Below are 18,331 nucleotides of genomic sequence, written 5' to 3' on the forward strand. Positions count from 1 at the left end.
AAATGAATAAGAATTTTGGCAAATTTCCTATACAGAATTTGTCAAACCTTGATGTTTTAACATTTGCTTTAAGTTATAATTAAGATCACATGAAAATATAAATATTATTCCATTATATTTTTTGATTGTATTTAAAAAAATAAAATATAGGGTACTTAATAAAAATACATAAAAAGTTGCAGATGTGTTGTTTTATTTAAACGATATGAGACTTTTTGGTCAAGGCAAAATCTCGTTTAAAACTATATGGCGCCGGAGAGAAAAACATAAAGAAAATAAATTATCCATTTTTTTACAATAAAAAAAAAATACGCTCCTTTTTCCGGTAATCTTTATTTTTGTGTGAGCAGCTTGAACGCCTTTGGTGCTGCATCCCTCGCCCCCGGTGTCGGTAAGTGTTCAGGCCTGCGCGGCGACGGGTCGGTGGCGCGGCTCGGGTCTGCGCCGGCGCCGCGACGACGGCGGCGTGCGCTCCTTGCTCTCGCACTGGCGCTGGATCGCCTGCACATCGTATGTTATTGCAGGGGTATTACTACAGCCGATTATAAATCTATACTATTATATAAAGCTGAAGAGTTTGTTTGTTTGTTTGTTTGAACGCGCTAATCTCAGGAACTACCGGTCCAAACTGAAAAATTCTTTTTGCGTTGGATAGCCCTTTGTTCGTGGAGTGCTATAGGCTATATATCATCACGCTATGACCAATAGGAGCGGAGCAGTAATGAAACATGTTGCAAAACGGGGACAATTTATTGGTTACTAGCTTTTGCTCGCGGCTCCGCCCGCGTTATAAAGTTTTCAGGCTAAAGTTTTCCGTTATAAAAATAGTAGTTTCCCGGGAGCCTATGTTCTTCCCAGGGTCTCAAACTCTCATACCAAATTTCATCTTAATACGTTAGGTAGTTTTTGAGTTTAACACGTTAAGGCAGACAGATGCAGCGGGGACTTTGTTATTATTTAGAACTTTTAAGTGAAACAATCCCGTCATACATCATTGCTGCGTAAACGGTTAAAGTTATGCAACAATGATGTATGACGGGATTGTTCCTCTTAAAAGTTCTAAAAATATATTATAAAACAAAAGTCCCCCGCTGCATCTGTCTGCCTGAACGTGTTAAACTCAAAAACTACCCAACGTATTAAGAGGAAATTTGGTATGGAGACAGTTTGAGACCCTGGGAAGAACATAGGCTCCCGGGAAACTACTACTTTTATAACGGTAAACTTTAGCCTGAGAAACTTTATAACGCGAGCGGAGCCGCGGGCAAAAGCTAGTGTTCTTTATAAGAATAAACACCTGTCAAGAATTATGAGTATATTTATGTTTATGGGATTTTCACCCAAACACCAGCTTTAAATTTGGTGGATGGCCAATCCTAAACCTGAAATATATATCTACTGCTTTTACAGGAATAGAAAAAACCCAAAATATTTTAGTTTTTTTAAAAAGTCACTAGATGTCGTTACCAGTTTATGTTTATAACAAATACAATATTCTGATTTTGATATTATGAAATAAAAGTATTTATATGAGAAATAAATAATAAATAATGATTTACAAATATCATACCTCGTCCATTTTAATAAGGTCCACCATTTCAGTGATTCTCTTCTCCAAGCTCTTGATGTACAGGCGCGCGTTGGTCGCGTTTATATCGAACGGTTTGCCCAACAGTTTCAGTAGAGGTAAGGAATCGCAGTCTGAAGATCTAGAACATAAGAATTCGTACAACAGGTAATTCCATAGTATATACCACTCTTTTATTAAAGGTAGAGTAGTCTAAAATTTATGGTTTCATCGAATAAAATAGGACATCTCTGTCCCTTCGCAAATCGACTCGACGAACAACGACGAATCTAGTAATTAATCGAAGATTTTTTCTCACCGATAAATATATATTTTTTTTAAACAATTTAACTCCTCTATCCTCCTCTTGAAAACTTCTCATTTAAAGGCCGAAATTTTGGTTAAAAATCGTTTTATTTTTTTTTGAGAAACCGCCATTTTGCCAAACAAAATATTTTGCTTATTCCTTTCGATTAATTTTATAGATTAAATTTCGTTAAAGTAATGTTAAATCTAATTTAAATATTATTTTATTATTTTTCTGTTTGTTTTTTTAATTTCAGAGGATCCAGTTCAGAGATATAGTGGTCACCGCAAAACGTCTTTTTTGAGAGGAGCTCCCGGAGATCAGCTGTAGCTCCTTTCCAAATAAATATTTTTACTAATATTAAGTCTTAAAATACAGTTAAAAGATACTTTAATATGTGTACAAATTTTTAGATGAATAAATTAAAAAGTTTTCTTAGAAAAAATACTGGAAAATGCGCTTTTTTCGGCCCATAACCCCTTAATTTTACCGTAAAAGGACTATTCACTTACAAAGCCAACGTCTGAATCTGATGCAATAGTGACTGCAACACTTCAGTGTTCTTGTCGTACACTCCCCTAGCCTTGTCATTGGCCTTGCGTTTCTCTTCCAGAGTACTGCGAAGCGACTCGATACTGTCCTGCTGCTTATACATCTTCGCCTGGTGCTTGGCTGCTTCTTCATCTGGAATTTATAAGGATAACAAACTTATTTTTACTAGTGCCTATATTTAGTAGCAACACCGTTCAAGAAATTGAATTAAAAAGGACTGCGGAAAAGAGTACTGTGGTATATACATAAGTCCTTAGCAACAGAAATAGACATTGTAACGGTACCTTCACAGATGGAATCTGGCATTGATAAGACTCATTATCTACCAACCTCTCATGATGACGAGCGTTGTTCAGTGGCTCGCAGTGATTTGTAATTCAAAGTTAGTACCTAATATTTTAACTGTTTATAGGCCGCAGTGCTACTTTTTTACCTGTTGCATTTTGACTGTTGCTTCATACTCGTACAGTTGTATAATAAGTACCTATCATGTCTTTTGAATTCATAACTTCTAAATGTAAAATTGTAATTCACTTACTATTGAGATATTGGTACTATTTGCATCTCTAACGGGAACAATATTAGGTCCTTTAGCAATAAAAATCTGAACTGTCTTAAATAACATTATATTGTTGCACAAACAGAAAGATAAGTTAATCCTACAACGGAAGGAAAACGACTACTAGACAAATAACGAAGGGCGGACGCGATACCTTTTGCAACGTTGCCACTTATCCTCACACTTACCAATATTCGTCTTCAGCATTTTCACGTTGTCGCTCAAGTTCTTTAGTTCCGTGTTAACTTCGTTAATGTAGTTGAAGAGGGCGTAGTTTTCCTCTTCTCGTCGCGTGAACTCCTGTATTAATTTGTCCACGTCATCTTCTCCGGCAAATTCCTGCAATTTTAACGGTTTTCATATACCTAACTCTTTGTTTTTAGTAGAGATGGCAAACGAGCATGAATTCTGTGTCTAATTAATTTCAACGATTTTAGTAATTCATTTCACACACATGTACAAGCATACATTCACGCCTTTAATCCCCGAGTGGGTAGACGGAGGTGCACCAGTGCACCCACTTTTCACTATCATGTGATACGGGGTGAGCTTGTTGTCATATCAGACACAAGTTCCAGATTCCGGGCTGATAAAAAACCCAATTCAGTTCACCACGCTTAAAAAATCTTGAAGTCTTCTTATCACCTTGTGTATAGACTTATTCGCATGTTTGTGTCTTTTGTCTGTCACAGTCTATGGAGAAGGAAAAGTACATTTTAAAAAAATGGGAATAACTTACCTTAATAGCATCCAATATGTTAGCATAGTTGTTGTAAGCCCTCATCTCTTCCTCCTGCTGTTCTAATCTCTTCGCTTCGGCCTTAGCGTCAGCGGCTGTTAGTCTTACAGTGCCTTTGGTTCTGAGGAACTCTTCTAGTTTCATGCTGTGGTCTAACTGGCGTTGGAGTTCACGCACTTCCTGGAGTAGTAAATGATAAACCAGAATAAGTACATAGTTAACTCTTAAATGAATAATGATTTCCTATGTTTACGCGAATGTTACACATTAAAATGAAACTATTTTTGGGATTTTATCGCGGTGTTAATATTTTAGTTTTTTCCCAATAATTCGAAGGCTTCGCAGCATGACCACGAAGGTCATGGGGGGTGGGTACTGCGGTGTTGGTCATCCACAAGGTCAAAGTTACAATAGATAAGAATATTAGACTTTTTTAAATTAATTTCTATTGAATTCAAAAAACTCAGTAATCTCAGTAAGCTTGCTGTTATCCCCCCAAGTGTCCGCGTAGAATAAAAATACTCGGGAAATATGTAATATTTTCTGTTTAGGTATTTATTTCTTGTACATGATCTTGGAAGACAATTTATATTTCTATTATCTCAAACAAATTGTATCTGCCAATATAACAATTTACAAATCTTCAGTCCATTGACTTTCTAGATACTGAATCTCAATTTACCAAGCAATGTTTTCTATAGTCGATAGCGGCTTTCTCCTTCAGCGCTTCAAGCTTGGCGCACCACTCCTCTCGTTGATCGTACGTGGTGATGGCTTGTTCCACTAGCTCCAGGATCTGAGCCTTGCCGTCCATCAGCCGCTTGATCTGGTTCTTCCAGATGCCGTTGAAGAATTGGCTGGAAATTATCGCCGTGTTTTAATAATCATGATTATCTAGTTGTTGAAGTTCCAGTTATCGGCACATATATGTAGGTAGAAAAATACATAATTGTTGCTTTTAAAACTATTCCAAGATGCCGTTGAAGAATTGGCTGGAAATTAGGGTCGTATTGTTATAACAATCACAATTATCTAGTTGTTGAAACTTAAGTTCTCAGCAAATATAAGTAGAAAAAGAGATCATTTTTAATTTTAAACCTGATCTATAGTCAGTGAGATTTCCGAAGACCTAAATGTCCTTTCCAAAATTTATTTCCTTGTATAGCAGTAGACCTCCATAATTTTTCGGAGACTGCATATTCGAAAGCAATGTATTGGGTATCAATAACTTTTACTCATAAGATATTTATGCATCCTCAGCTTTAAGAAATTCCTTAACTCTTACCGGTCCCTCAGCAGCCGGTCTATCTCGAGCCGCATCCTGTAGTTTTCGCTGTTCACCGTGTTGAATTTCTTCATCGCGGTATCCAGTCGGTTTTCAAGCTGGGTGATCACCGTCTGGTTGGTAAGAGTGTTTGCGTATGCCTGAAATTATATTGAAAATACATTTTTTTATTGTTTTTATATTGGCCATAGTTTTGGTGTGCAAAAAAAATGTTACCGTCCATATAGGTAGGATATTCCTTTGTTTCAAGTGTATGGTATTTTTTTTTTCGTTTTGTACTATATAATCATTTTTAAATATTAATAATATATTGCTTTAATAATAATCAACTGTTATGTTAATAATATAGCAAGTTTCCGTAGTGTAGCGGTTATCACGTGTGCTTCACACGCACAAGGTCCCCGGTTCGATCCCGGGCGGAAACAGATTCTTTTTATTTAATTATAATATACTTTTTTATAAACCAGGATGCTTTAATACCATTATATCGATTTTTTTACTCACAAAAACAAAATTAGAAAATTACACCCAAAATTTTCTTGAGCACCTGTAACCCCAAGAGGACTTCAAACAAAATATTTTTATATGTAGTATCGCACACTAGTCATAATTACATACCTACTATGAAATACACTTGCCATTCTTTATGTGTATAAAAAATGGAATGCCTTACCTTTTCGGTCCCAGATCCTTTAGATTTCAAATTCTTAATTTCTTTTTGAACTTGTGTCAGTAAAAAATTTAATTCGTTGATGATTCCTCGATGCTCTTTCACCTCAGCGGAGTACGCCTCGTGGTCCTTCAGAAGGACTATCAACTTCTCGCGCGTCCTAGCACTTTCTAGAAGATTCGACGTGCTTTTTGTAAACTGTTGAAGAAGGGAATGGGTTAGTATTACATAGGTGCGATGTAAAATTGTGACCGTTAAGCTATTTTTTTATTTTCAGTCTACATTGTAAATGTAATGTTAGAGTTATGTTATTCTCCACTCATTCGTCGGCGTGTTAGGCCTTCCATAATACAAATCCATTTGCTAAATATCATCCAAACTTTAGCACTATAGAACTTTCCATAGTAACGATGACGCATATATTGTAGGGTGGGTAATGATTTCTTATGTTTACGCGAATGTTAGACATTGAAATTAAACTAATTTTCGGATTCTATCGCGGTGTTAGTATTTTATTTTCTCCCGACGTTTCGAAGACTTTGCAGCCTTCATGGTCACGGAGGGGACTGAGGTGTTGTTCATCCGTAAAGTCAAAGTTACAATATCTACCTACATTTTACAATTATACAACTTTTTTAAATTTTTTAAATTTTAGCTGTTGGTGGTCCAATCTACGCAGAATGAGCATAATGAATTGTAGGGTGAAGTTTTATATAATTTGTTAGCTACCTTCAGCTCGAGCATGATTTTCTCCAGCTCTCCGTTGAGGGTGTCGATGATGTTCTTCTGCATCCTGAGGGTTGGCTGGACGCTGCTCATCACCGTCGCACGGTCTATCTCCATCACCCTGAACTGATAACATAATAGTTTTATAGCAGGAAAGGTATTGAACTTGACCTCTTAAGAATGTTGAGGTGACCTACCTCTATCTTCAATCAAATCATGGGGCTTATCTTCAATGTTGCCTATAATATTGAAGATGTTAACAAAAATCACGTTTTTGATTTGATTTGTTAATAAATTGCAGATTAAACATAGCTGCTTCGTAGTAGCGTGGCGTCAATCCTTAGTTTGAGTAGAATATTGAACTAAAATGATCCAAATTATTATGAAATTTTAAATAAATCTGTCGAGTCATTTGATCTCATTAAAGTCATTAAATAATCTCAATAAAGGATACTAAATAATTTCTATCCAAAGTAGAGAAGTGCTTCTTTTCCTAGGCGATCGTAACGCGTACCACAAGGTGAGATGGTTACTTATCATTCAATTGTATGACGAAGCTAGCAAATTCTAATCACACTGTTGCAAATGCAAAAGCTATTTCTCAGCCGTAGGTCACATTAAAATTGCATGAATATGTACTATAAAGCGGAATACCGGAGTAAAAGGTCAAGAGGCGCACTAATGTCACATAAATATGTATTTAAATGATGTTGTATAGGTGTTTATATCATTTATTTATGTTCTTGATACCATAATAGTCTTACCATAGTTAAGAGATCTTGAGGCCATCAAAATCTAATTTATTTATTTTTACTTATTTCATTATAAGACCATAGTGTTTATAACATAGTTACAAATTGAAAGAAATCACTCCACTAGGACAGTCCTGTCCTGTATGATATATTGCATGATTTTTTTAATAACAATACATTAATTTTCTCTCGAAGTTTATTCTTCATGGTCACGGGGCTGTGGTGTTGGTCGTCCGAAAAGATAAAGTTAAAATATCTACCTAAATTTTACAATTATATTATAATTAGTATTATTTTTTAAAATAGTAAATTATTATATATAAGCCTGTGATAAAATCAGAAATATAACATTCCCGTTAGTATATGTAATCATTGAACATACCTTATGTTAAAAATAATGTTTACATAACGTGGAGTAAACAAGAAAAAATATCCTAATTGCTATATTGGCAATATAGTAAGGATATCTAAAGATGATGTTCTGTTTTAAGTTATACTGCCTTATTTTTTCATATTGCATGTGACGGCAAACGCACATGTATGCCACTTGACGTTAAGTGATCTTTCCCGCGCATAAAATGATTCATTGTTTTATCTGGTAAGATCAATAATGTTGTTATCGATTCGGGGGTTGCGATTACCATAAAAGGTAATGGCGATGAACGAGAGTCGATTTTTTCTTCATAGTTGGAATGCTAACCAATCTCATTGGATGTAAATGCTACAGCTAACTAGAAAATTATGTATCAGTACGAGCCACTTAGATGATCTCTTTCACTATAATGTCATTATTATTTGGTCACAAAATATACTTCCATCCCTTTTTAATAGCTATTGGTTTCTATCATTTAAGTTTAACCGTGAGATTTTGTTTTTTTTGTCCGCAAAACGATTACTTAATGTCGCCAAAAACACAGTAAGTGTTACAAAATCATGCATATTCTTATTTTAAGTACTTAAAAGTAGAGTCTTGCAGGAAATGTCTTGCGTCTTGTACTAACTACTATTACCTAATTATTATTGCTTTAACGTTTTAATAAAATAATATGACCACTCACTAAAACGTAATTATATTGTTCATTTTTTAATTCCCATAGAGTAATGAGTATTTTACATTTGAATTGGTATTTACAGATAAGACTGTAGGGAATGTGAAGAGTCGAATCGTGAGTCCGATGAGAGGTCATTAAATAAAATCGGTCCGTATAAGTACCATCACAAAAAGAGTTTATTTTCCACAACACAAATAGAAGGAAAGAGAACGATAGTTCGTAGAAACAGATAATAAAAGAAGCGAGCAAGCCTGAAGGTGTATGACTGAAACACCTGTTCTCAAACAGTATTATGGACACAACGTCCATAATCGTTGAAGTCTAATCCTCTCCCGGTGACCGTCCTGAGTCGAGGTTCACAACCCGTTAGTGGGTAGCCCTCAGTATGGTCGCTTAATTTTCATGGGTTGCAAGCGCTTAAACCGCTCACCCAAAAGTTCAGTGTCAGTAGCATAGCTTGCTATAGAGGGGCCTACATCTAAATTTTTTGGGGGCCCTTCAGGGCACTACGAACTTTTGGGCGTCTGCTTAGTTTAATGTAGGTATGGACCAAGAGGGGACCCAAAGCTCGGGGGGCCCGTATCACTGATACGGTTGATACGGCGGTAGCTACGCCCCTGTCCGGTGTGTTTGTATAAGCCGGCCCTTGCCAGACTAACAAATAATTTTAAAAAAAAGTAGCAATGTAAAACTTTGATTTATTAGGGATGGTATTTTGTTTGGTTATTATGTTGTATGGACAGCGGATTATGCTTCAGTCTGAGTAATTAAACAGATTATCGTTATGTATATTATTCAAATTATCCAATAAGACAGACAGTGACAAAACTGTCAATAGGTACTTAAAACACAGATTAACTTAAAATATTAACGGTTAATTACACGGATTACCGTTTATTAGTAAAAAAATATTCAGTTTCTTAATGCTCAGTGATTATAATAAATAATAATAATATCAGCCCTGTATTATATACTGTCCCACTGCTGCACGGGCCTCCTCTACTACTGAGAGGGATTAGGCCTTAGTCCACCACTCTGGCTTAGTGCGAATTGGTAGACTTCACACACCCTCAGTGATTAGGCTGGTGACAATTCCCTTGAAATAATGTTACTGTTGTTTAGCGATACAATGCGATGAGCTAAGCAGACGGGCTCTCAGATACAAGACATTTGTCACTGAGTAAACGACTCCCGACCAATAAAACACAAATTGAATTTAAAACGATACGTGATAGGGAATTAGACAAGAAAGCATTGCTGCTTCGAATACATAAGTAACGTAACTGTAATAAGCATGCTAATTTTGACCTTAAGCTCTCGTTTATAATTAATCACCAACTAATTCGCTCATTAGTCAAGTTACCTCAAGTAGCATGCTTAATTGACTACGGTAATACATCTTCACGAGAATTAATTAAAATAGCACAGAGCACGTTATTAAATAGCAGATGTATTCGCAATTACCAATTATGTACGTGCCGTTTGTTAACATTTTATCCGTAAGGCGATTGTTACATTATGTTTACGTGATATTGTTACGAACTAGTTTTAAATAAAGAATTTTCAATATACTTATATATCTTTATATGTAACTATCACTGCTGATTATAAGTCTCCTCCAAGATTTCCAGTTGGACTTGTTCGAATCCCTTTTTTCGCGGAGAAATCGCTTACAATCCCGCATCAGTCCAAGGAACTGAAGCGAGTATGACTATCAGTCTATACTTGTCACGAATTTGTGTCCGATATGGAGATAGGCTTGGCCGCTCGCCCTCTATCACATCTTGAGGCAAAATATACATGGCGAATAGCGGGTGCAGTATTTGCGCCTCCGTCTAATCCTACGGGAAAAAAAATTGACGTGTATGTTTTTAATTTGAAAATACCTGTCTCTGAAGCTTTGACAGTTCATCTTCAGCGATCTTTTCCATCTCCATATCATCCGTTGGTGACGACATACTGATTCTTTAACACTACACTTTTACTCCTTTTATTTTAAATACTTAATTCCAAGCTACTTTATTCCAATGCGCCAATTTCAAGTTACTTTTATTCCAGTTCTTGTGGTCTTCTAACTTGTGGTTTTTAGATAGGATATTGGATCAATAAGGTTGCTTAGCGGCCGTAAACATTCCACTTAACTTTGTAAAATATCGGCTAAAGAAAGATCTTTTCCTGCCCTTTCTTATCGATTAGTTGTGGAGTTTTTCACGCCGCAGAATGTTGGATGCTACTTTTAGAATATTGGATATTTTTTACGTGATTATTATCTGCTTTAATTACACTGGAATTTTCTTTTTTGATAATATTGATTTATTAAAATAATTTGTTAGTTGAAATTAAATTTACGTCAATGTTTATACTTTATAGCAAAGGTTTAATGTAGATGTTGAAAGGAGTGCTTAAATAAATATTTTTTATTGCAATAGGTAAAATGTTCTCAGTGAAGGAGAATATAGCACTTATATATAAATGTATAAAAATTAAAAGTAGCTACATTTTATCCCGTAATACAAGTTTTATGCGGTCGGAGTCGCGGGTAATAGCTACTATATCCATCCACAACATAAAAGTGTAGGTATTTTATAGCCTTAATTATACATTATACTATAATGATTATAGTATACTTACTTACCTGCAGCTCGGCTCGCGTGATTTTATTCCGATATAAATATTTTCTCGGGATAAAATTATGCACTCAGGAAGAAAATGTAGCTTCCTATTAGTGAAAAAATGATATCGGTCAAGTAGTTCTTGGGATTAGCGAGTTCAAACAAACAAACGCTTCAGCTTTATATTTCTTGATGTGTACATTTTATACATATACAATATGAAAACTATCTAAGTACCTACCTACACACTTATTACAAAGAAAATATATTACTTATATTAGATACATAAAGTTTTAAATGTTCATTAATTTAATTTTCTTTTAGTACTTAGGTCAAATAAATATACTCTAAGTTTTTGTAATGCCTGCATTACGCACCACAGAGACTGTTTGATAAATGGTATTGTAAAATATCTTTATGAATTTTCGCTTTATATCATATTATGGCTATAAAGTAATAAAACATACGTATATTTTTTATACATTTAATAGCTCAGTTTATTATGAGATCAATAAGTATGAGATCATTTCCTCACGTTGGTCAATGTAAAAAGAAAAAATTGTTTCAACATTTTTGTTTGACCGCTCTCCTTGTATCACCTTGATTGTTTATCGCTATCCTTTTCTAACGGACTAGTTTGCCGCTTACCTGAGTTTTTATCTTGCTCACTTGCACACGTTGATTTGTACAAAGATTAACTGAAATGAGACTGTCTAATTAATATAAATGAAAGACTTAGTATCTTGTTTTGATAGGGATCAAGATTATTCAATTAAGTTTTAATTTCATGAATAAAGCACACTTACAACATACATTTACTTATTTGAATGCGCAAATCACTTCATTTATTATATATTATATTAGCGCCAATGTCGTAGTAAATAAAATAAAATAAAAATAAAATAAGTAGAAAAGTATTAATATTTAGATAAAAGTCTATACATCCCTATTTTTATCTAAATTCACATTTCCTTCCTTTAATCTAGCCATGTCCAAATGTTGAATTATAAATAATTGGGAAAAAAAATAGAGGAGCCAAAAGTGAATATAATTTATATTTGCAAAAACATAATAATATTTTTAAATATAAGTAATATTAGGTACTTGCATAATTAAAGCCTAGAGAAAAAGAATATTAAGTTATTTATCATGTAAGAAGTAATAGCTAGAAAAGAAAAAGTTCTAAGTTTCTATATACAGTCAATTGTTAGTGAGATCCTAACATCATAATGCTATTATTAATCCAACTAGGCAGCTAACTACTAAAAGAGCTTAGTGACGTCTATTGTCCGAAGTTTTATTACCTACCCGCCCACCTTATCATAATTTAATCTATGGCCGCCGCCGCCTGTTCTGGCTGGGAGGTTTTGCGGCGCGCTGTTGTGTTCCGACCGTCGTTGAGGCGTCACTGCCGCTCTGCGCGCCGTGAGTGTATCGATATAACAAAAGTTTTACAAGACGTGCTATGTGTTGTGCTGTGCTGTGTACTTGTGTCAGTGACCCGGAAATGTTACTGTGATATAAAATGGCATTGAAAAAAGATTTCGACCTGCCAAAAAACATTTTCAAAATCAAACTGCCCAAAAACGTGAAAATACAACAGGCGTTCGATAAAATCTTCAAGAAAAATCAATATACTAAAATAGTGCAAAGTTAAACTACACAATCTGTCTGGTTAAATGGCCGGTGAATTTAGTGCAAATATTAGTAGAAGTAGCAAATCTGAAACAGAACCGCCGGATCGCAAATCACCAAACTTTATAACGGACGAAACGCAGTTTGTCGGTAGAGGTGACATAAAAACATCAACTCCTATAAACAAGCACAAGAGAAGCAGAAGTCGTAGTGGGAATAGAGTGACCCCATCTGCCTTGAGTTTGTCTGATGAGAATTTCTATTTGGAATTAGAGGAATACGTGAAAGAAATGTCGGCATCGAGAGATACCAGCGCTATGGATTCGAGCGTTGAGCCCGACGTGTGGAGTCAGTTGCAGCAGAAGGAATCTGACCTTTTGCTGGCTGCGGAGCTGGGTAAGGCGCTTTTGGAGAAAAATGAAGAACTCAAGAAGGAGCAGGACAAATTGACCGAGGAGTACTCCAAAAAACTCGAGGTGAGTTGATTTTTAGCGCGGCGCGGCGGTGAATTCTCGAATTATTCGCACCGTTATACTATTAACTTTTTATATTTTATACTTTAGCATTTTGACATTTGTACTCAATAAAGTTTATTTTTCTTTTTAAAGTGGGTATTTAGACAAAGCGTTGTGCAAATGCATAAAAGATATTTCCATGAATAAATTACTGTTTCAGACAAAGAAAATTCTTTTTTTGAAGTTATTTACTTACAATTAGTGTTTCTTCCTAGAATATGATATAGGTAGATAATATTAAAACTATGCCGTTGTATACTTTTTTCTTCGGCACGGTTGAATTTAATATCTCATTGGTAAACAATGTTGCTTTCGAAATCCGAAATATAAAAGGCAATAACTTTAATCTTTAGTTAAGTTTAACTGCTTGTTAAAAACAAGTAAAACAACCATAAATTTGTTAAACGTAGATAATTACACCGCAAGGCACTTTAGTATCGACATTGAATCACGTATATTTACGAAATACATTTTAAAAGATAAATTTAGTTAGCATGTTAGTCATTATAAATAGTATGAAACCTTAATAAAAATTTTAGTCGTTAGTTCAACTTAATGTAACGGGGTTTCTAATGGTACCTATTGGGATAAATGCACACATTTCGTGTGAGTTTATGACACGATATGTCGGATTAGATCCCGGTCGTTGTTGATATCAGACACGTAGCGGTGAAAACCAAGTCAAAACTTTGCTACGATATGCTCCAAAAAGTATTGTTCAACAAACCTGTTAAGAGTTGGATCAGATGGAAGAAGCAGGGTCGTCTTTACTCAGTGTAAGGGATGCGCTGCATCCTGAAGGAGTGACTAAGGGGCCGGATCGCGCCTAAATAAAGGCGATGGAGAAACGAGCTCAAATTTTTTTTGCTCTTTTTAAAAAAGGAATTAGTATTTTTTTTAGTAAGGGGTGCTGAACGTTCCCGGGAATATTGTGAATAGATTACGTAGGACTAGGCTTCAACTGGATATTGATTACCAGTAAGTTGAACATAAAATTCATTCAATCGATTTCTCATGCTATTATGAATCCGGTAACGTTTTATATCGCTTAACGTGATTAATTTTATACGGATATAGGTTCTAAGTGGAAATGTTAAATTAGTTCAACATAATGTTTGCGTTACAGGTTATACCGCTAGACCAGTACGTTCTCCTTCCTTTGCACAGTCGGCTAAATTAATTAGATCCTGTCTTACTCGTAATACTTTTATGTTATAAGTATATGTATATTTAAAATCTTGTTGTTATCGTTATTTAGGTACAAAACGTTGTATTGCTGTCAATCATTGATGTATACGTACTAGATTTGGCGTTCCGAACGTTCAACTAAATTGAACTGTCATCCATTCAAACTGATTTTAATATGGTGTCAATAATTATGCTTGTGGTTGTGTACGGAGTGGCGCTCATAATATAAAAACGCGAGTCTAAGTGGATTTGAATAAAAAATATTAATCAAATAAGTAAAATTATTTGTTGTTCAAGTGAATAAATAGGTTATAACAATGACATTTTGGTTGCTATTTTAGTTCAGATGTTCAACAAATAGTTTATGTAGATGTTCGTGTCTATAGAATATACGTCAATGTTGTCAATTGACCACAATGTCGTTAAACGTGACGTAAATTTAGCTACACTATAATTAACTCCAAAATTAACACCTCTAATAAAAATAACAACCTAAGTAATGCTATTTCTTATAAACTAGGCGAGGAAAACCCGATCGATTCACGGTTAACCAATAGACAATAGTTTTCGTCAGTTTTTGAAAGTTGGCAATGAAAACGATCTCAATGTTGCCACTTTTAATTATAGTAACGCCAAATAAATTAATACAATAGCAAAAAAGTTGATTTATCGTATTGTTAATTTAATTATGCATTAACTGTTGACTTATTTAATACTATTAGTGGTCGTTAAGAAGAAATTCGACTTTCAAATTGAATATATTTCATATTGTTTTTTTTGCACTATATGAACTTTAATTATGTCACCTCTCGCACTCCCCTGTGCCAGCAATGTACTTAAAGTGAGTGCAAAGTACTTCATGTATACAGATATAGATAAATAATATAAACCTATATACTCAAACAGATTATGCTGTTTATTTAGACTAATATCTTACTGCTTAGGTAATCATAATAAATATAAGCTGGTTTTACGAATTGGATGTAATAGACTTACGGGTAGACCGTGTTTTTTGAGTTAAAAATCTCTTATTTTATTTTACAAAGATTAGTTAATTACGATACAACTAGCAACATGACGTATGTTTACATATAGGTGGCGAAGGAAGGCGAGGTTCCGATATTTGATGGGTCACTCGCTCCCCTCAAGGAAGACCATGATTCGGATTCACGCGCAGATTTCATTTTTTATCCCAGAAAAGTACTATTAACCGGGATACGTCATTGGCAAGCAAATTTTCCAGTACAAGTTAACAGTTTAAAAATATTATGGTTAAATGATAGATAGGCCCGTTACATACACAAGAAAATGTAGGACGTGTCAATTTAATTGTGTGCATTTCACGCGATAAACATTAGTCATCTGATTCTGTCATGCGTGCAAAGAACAAATATTCTTTAGTACAATGTATTCTCATACAAACCCATGGAGAAACTAATAAGGTTCTAATACATGAACCGGGCCAAGTTAATGCTGTCCAAAAACAAACGCATAATGTATTGCACGATATCTTCAATATGCAGATTGGATTTTTTTTCTTACTTGAATGATAATTGAAAGGATAAATCTTATGTCATTATTATTGATGTTATAAATGCATAGCATTTGTTATGATTGGATGCTAAGAAGTAAACGATTTACCCCGAAAAAACGTGGTTATTTAATTCGGAATGAATTAATCGCGTAGGCCATGCATGCGGTCCACAAACAAATTAGTTTATTTACCTTGCAAGATACAATTAACTACATTATTGAAACAGTTGAGTTCTATAACGTTTAACAATATTATCTTGCAAGTTATCTTATCACACATCGATTGCTCCTATCATGCAAGAGAGGAATCTCAAGGTGACATGAAACGGAGGAAATTCTTAACACCCTACTAAACTTCGTATTGGAACTGTTTCTCATAACTGGTTCTATTAATCTATTTATTCTTTACCACATTTAAATGGCCACGAGACATATTAATAAGTATTTTGCTATAATTTGTGTATATTTTCAAGTCTAGTTTAATAAAGTTATTCGTGGGATAAAATATACATCGCAATTTATATAAGTTGAAAGAGTTAGCAAAGTAAGATATTTGAAGAATACTGCATTGAAGAAGGAATTAAGCTTGATATAGCATCTTTCGGTGTACACATGTTACTTGGCAGCATACAGGATACCCATTTCATGTAAATTTCACGAAAATAGCGTCACACTACTTTATAACGAGATTACACTATCATAGACATAAGGCACCAGATGAAGTGTGAGGACAATTCGAGTGCTCGGAAAGAAAATCTTCTAAACATACTCTATTTGCAATTATGTGAATAGAGAACATTTAAAATAATAAAAAAAAATAACACACCTTTTTATATTGTGATACATACGAAACTTGAATGATTTTGATAACACATTTTTAACCACCTTTATACTTTTCGTTTTGAACTAGCCGCGAGATAAACAATAAAGATAATGTTTAGTTATGATAGTCACGCTATATATGTACATGGGTATGTACTTACTACACATATATAGACGTCACGTATTTTTTTAATATACTTAAAAGCATTTTTGCTGATTTATCGCTGATTTTTCAATCCTCGGAAGAAATTGTGCGTTATTATAACCTAACCGAATAGAGAAGTAAAAAAAAATACCTTTTTATTCATGAAACTGCCATTTTTACAATAGGTATTTATGTATTTTATATGTACATATAATGTTGTAACTTTTTAAGAAACTTATGATTGGAAAATCAGCTGTGAGATAATAATAAATTTATTTGGAATCTGTTTATGTTGGTAACTGAAGTAGTTGGATCTATAATATCTTTTTTTTTTCTTTCAAACTTGTAAAAATCGTTACGTACATTCGCTTTATTTAATTCGAAATTCTTATTGCTAGCTAGTTTCGTCTCGTTTTTTAAAAGGATTAAAATGTCATTTAGAGATATAAATAAAAATGTTGTTACTAGCACACAAGAACAACTTTTAACACAAAACAATATACGTAATTGTTTTTTTTTGATACAGCAAAGTTGACCATTAACAAACTTGTTCCTTGTACGGGCGACATTCTTCAATTGTGTTACAATACTTGTTTGCAATTATCAGTTAATAAGGAGAGGGTTGGTATTTGTATTTTATATTTCCCATCATCTATATTACGATTAGTTTCTTATGAAAAGATAGAATATGAGTTCGATGTCTACAAATAATTGTTATACGATTACGGCAAAGTGAATTTATTGGAATTTGCTCTTAATAGTGAAAGGAGTAACGTCCAATTCCATTTGATCTATGTTGGGATTAAAAATTTTAAACTTCTCGATGCTTATTATATAAGATTTATGCAATGTTTCTTCTTTTATCAATTAGTTCTCACCCTAACACCCGCCTCTTGAGTGTAGATTATAGGTTTTGCCCGCGGCTCTACTCTGAGATAAGATAGAAATAACGTCACTGTCAAAACAATCCAAACTAACGCGTGGTAATCATTAGGCGTTAAAGTGACAAAAATACTAAGAACGAAGATCTGCCCGTGTTTTGCTTTTATATGTGACGCTTGAACAAACAAAAGAACCTCTTACTCTCATGTGCTAATATCCTATACATAAATAAAAATGAGCGAGTTCTGAAGTAACAAACAATTCACGTCGAATTGATAACCTCCTCCTTTTTTTGAAGTCGGTTAAAAATACTAGTTAATGATGAGTTTCACATATATGTGTATCTAGATTTTAGACGATTCTATAAAAACCAGACTCAATTATTAAATAAAATAGCAGCTAATAATCAAGCCTACCTAAACATAGTGTCAATTTTGATAAAACACAACATTTTTTTTATTATGAATTCAATTCATGCTCTCCTAATGTTATAACGAAATAGTTTCACGTACGGCCAATGATTAGACATTTATGACTTCCGCCGTGGGGAACATTCTTGTGTTGTCACGGTGCGGTATATATTTCTCGATTTCATGCGTTCCTGGTAGATGCTGCACCAGGTTTGATAGTTTTATTATGAATTCTCTAGCCTATTTCTTTAGTTATCACTTCTAAATTCGCGATAAGTCAATTTATGTTTGATTTGTAAGAAATTACTGCTTCGGTGGCGAAGTTATATGAGTACAGTGCTGAGGTCTCGGGTGCAATCCCCGGGTCGGGCAGTGATATT

The 18,331-nt window shown here is 34.3% G+C and overlaps 2 protein-coding genes and 1 non-coding gene across 3 annotated transcripts in view; 2 read left to right on the plus strand and 1 right to left on the minus strand.

Moving 5' to 3' along the window:
• Window positions 1–172: 172 nt before the first annotated feature.
• Window positions 173–10,289, minus strand: LOC115448443 (coiled-coil domain-containing protein 63). Its single transcript, XM_030175880.2, has 10 exons — window positions 10,096–10,289; window positions 6,409–6,531; window positions 5,683–5,877; window positions 5,010–5,149; window positions 4,407–4,581; window positions 3,725–3,904; window positions 3,174–3,324; window positions 2,387–2,558; window positions 1,571–1,709; window positions 173–501 (listed from the first exon to the last, which is right to left on the minus strand). The coding sequence occupies exons 1-10, from the start codon at window positions 10,165–10,167 to the stop codon at window positions 400–402; spliced, it is 1,449 nt and encodes a 482-aa protein (XP_030031740.1). The 5' UTR covers window positions 10,168–10,289; the 3' UTR covers window positions 173–399.
• Trnav-cac lies at window positions 5,362–5,434 on the plus strand. The gene has a single exon. It is a non-coding gene; the product is annotated as a tRNA-Val (tRNA).
• Window positions 10,290–12,193: 1,904 nt separating the features above from the next.
• LOC119188837 (bicaudal D-related protein homolog) overlaps window positions 12,194–18,331 on the plus strand; it is a 74,587-nt gene continuing 68,449 nt past the window's right edge. Inside the window, exon 1 of the mRNA XM_037436877.1 lies at window positions 12,194–12,932. Coding sequence (XP_037292774.1) covers window positions 12,501–12,932 — 432 coding nt within the window. The 5' untranslated portion in view covers window positions 12,194–12,500. The remainder of the gene's footprint in view (window positions 12,933–18,331) is intronic.

Source organism: Manduca sexta, chromosome 9, assembly GCF_014839805.1.
Source record: "Manduca sexta isolate Smith_Timp_Sample1 chromosome 9, JHU_Msex_v1.0, whole genome shotgun sequence".
In the NCBI taxonomy this organism is placed as follows: domain Eukaryota; kingdom Metazoa; phylum Arthropoda; class Insecta; order Lepidoptera; family Sphingidae; genus Manduca; species Manduca sexta.

Coding starts and splice junctions, on each gene's coding strand:
- LOC115448443 (XM_030175880.2), bottom strand. CDS start 10,167: ATGTCGTCACCAACGGATGATATGGAGATGGAAAAGATCGCTGAAGAT. Junction 6,532..10,095: donor TGTCAAAGCTTCAGAGACAG/GTATTTTCAAAT, acceptor TTATGTTATCAG/TTCAGGGTGATGGAGATAGA. Junction 4,582..5,009: donor GACCGGCTGCTGAGGGACCG/GTAAGAGTTAAG, acceptor GATAATTTCCAG/CCAATTCTTCAACGGCATCT.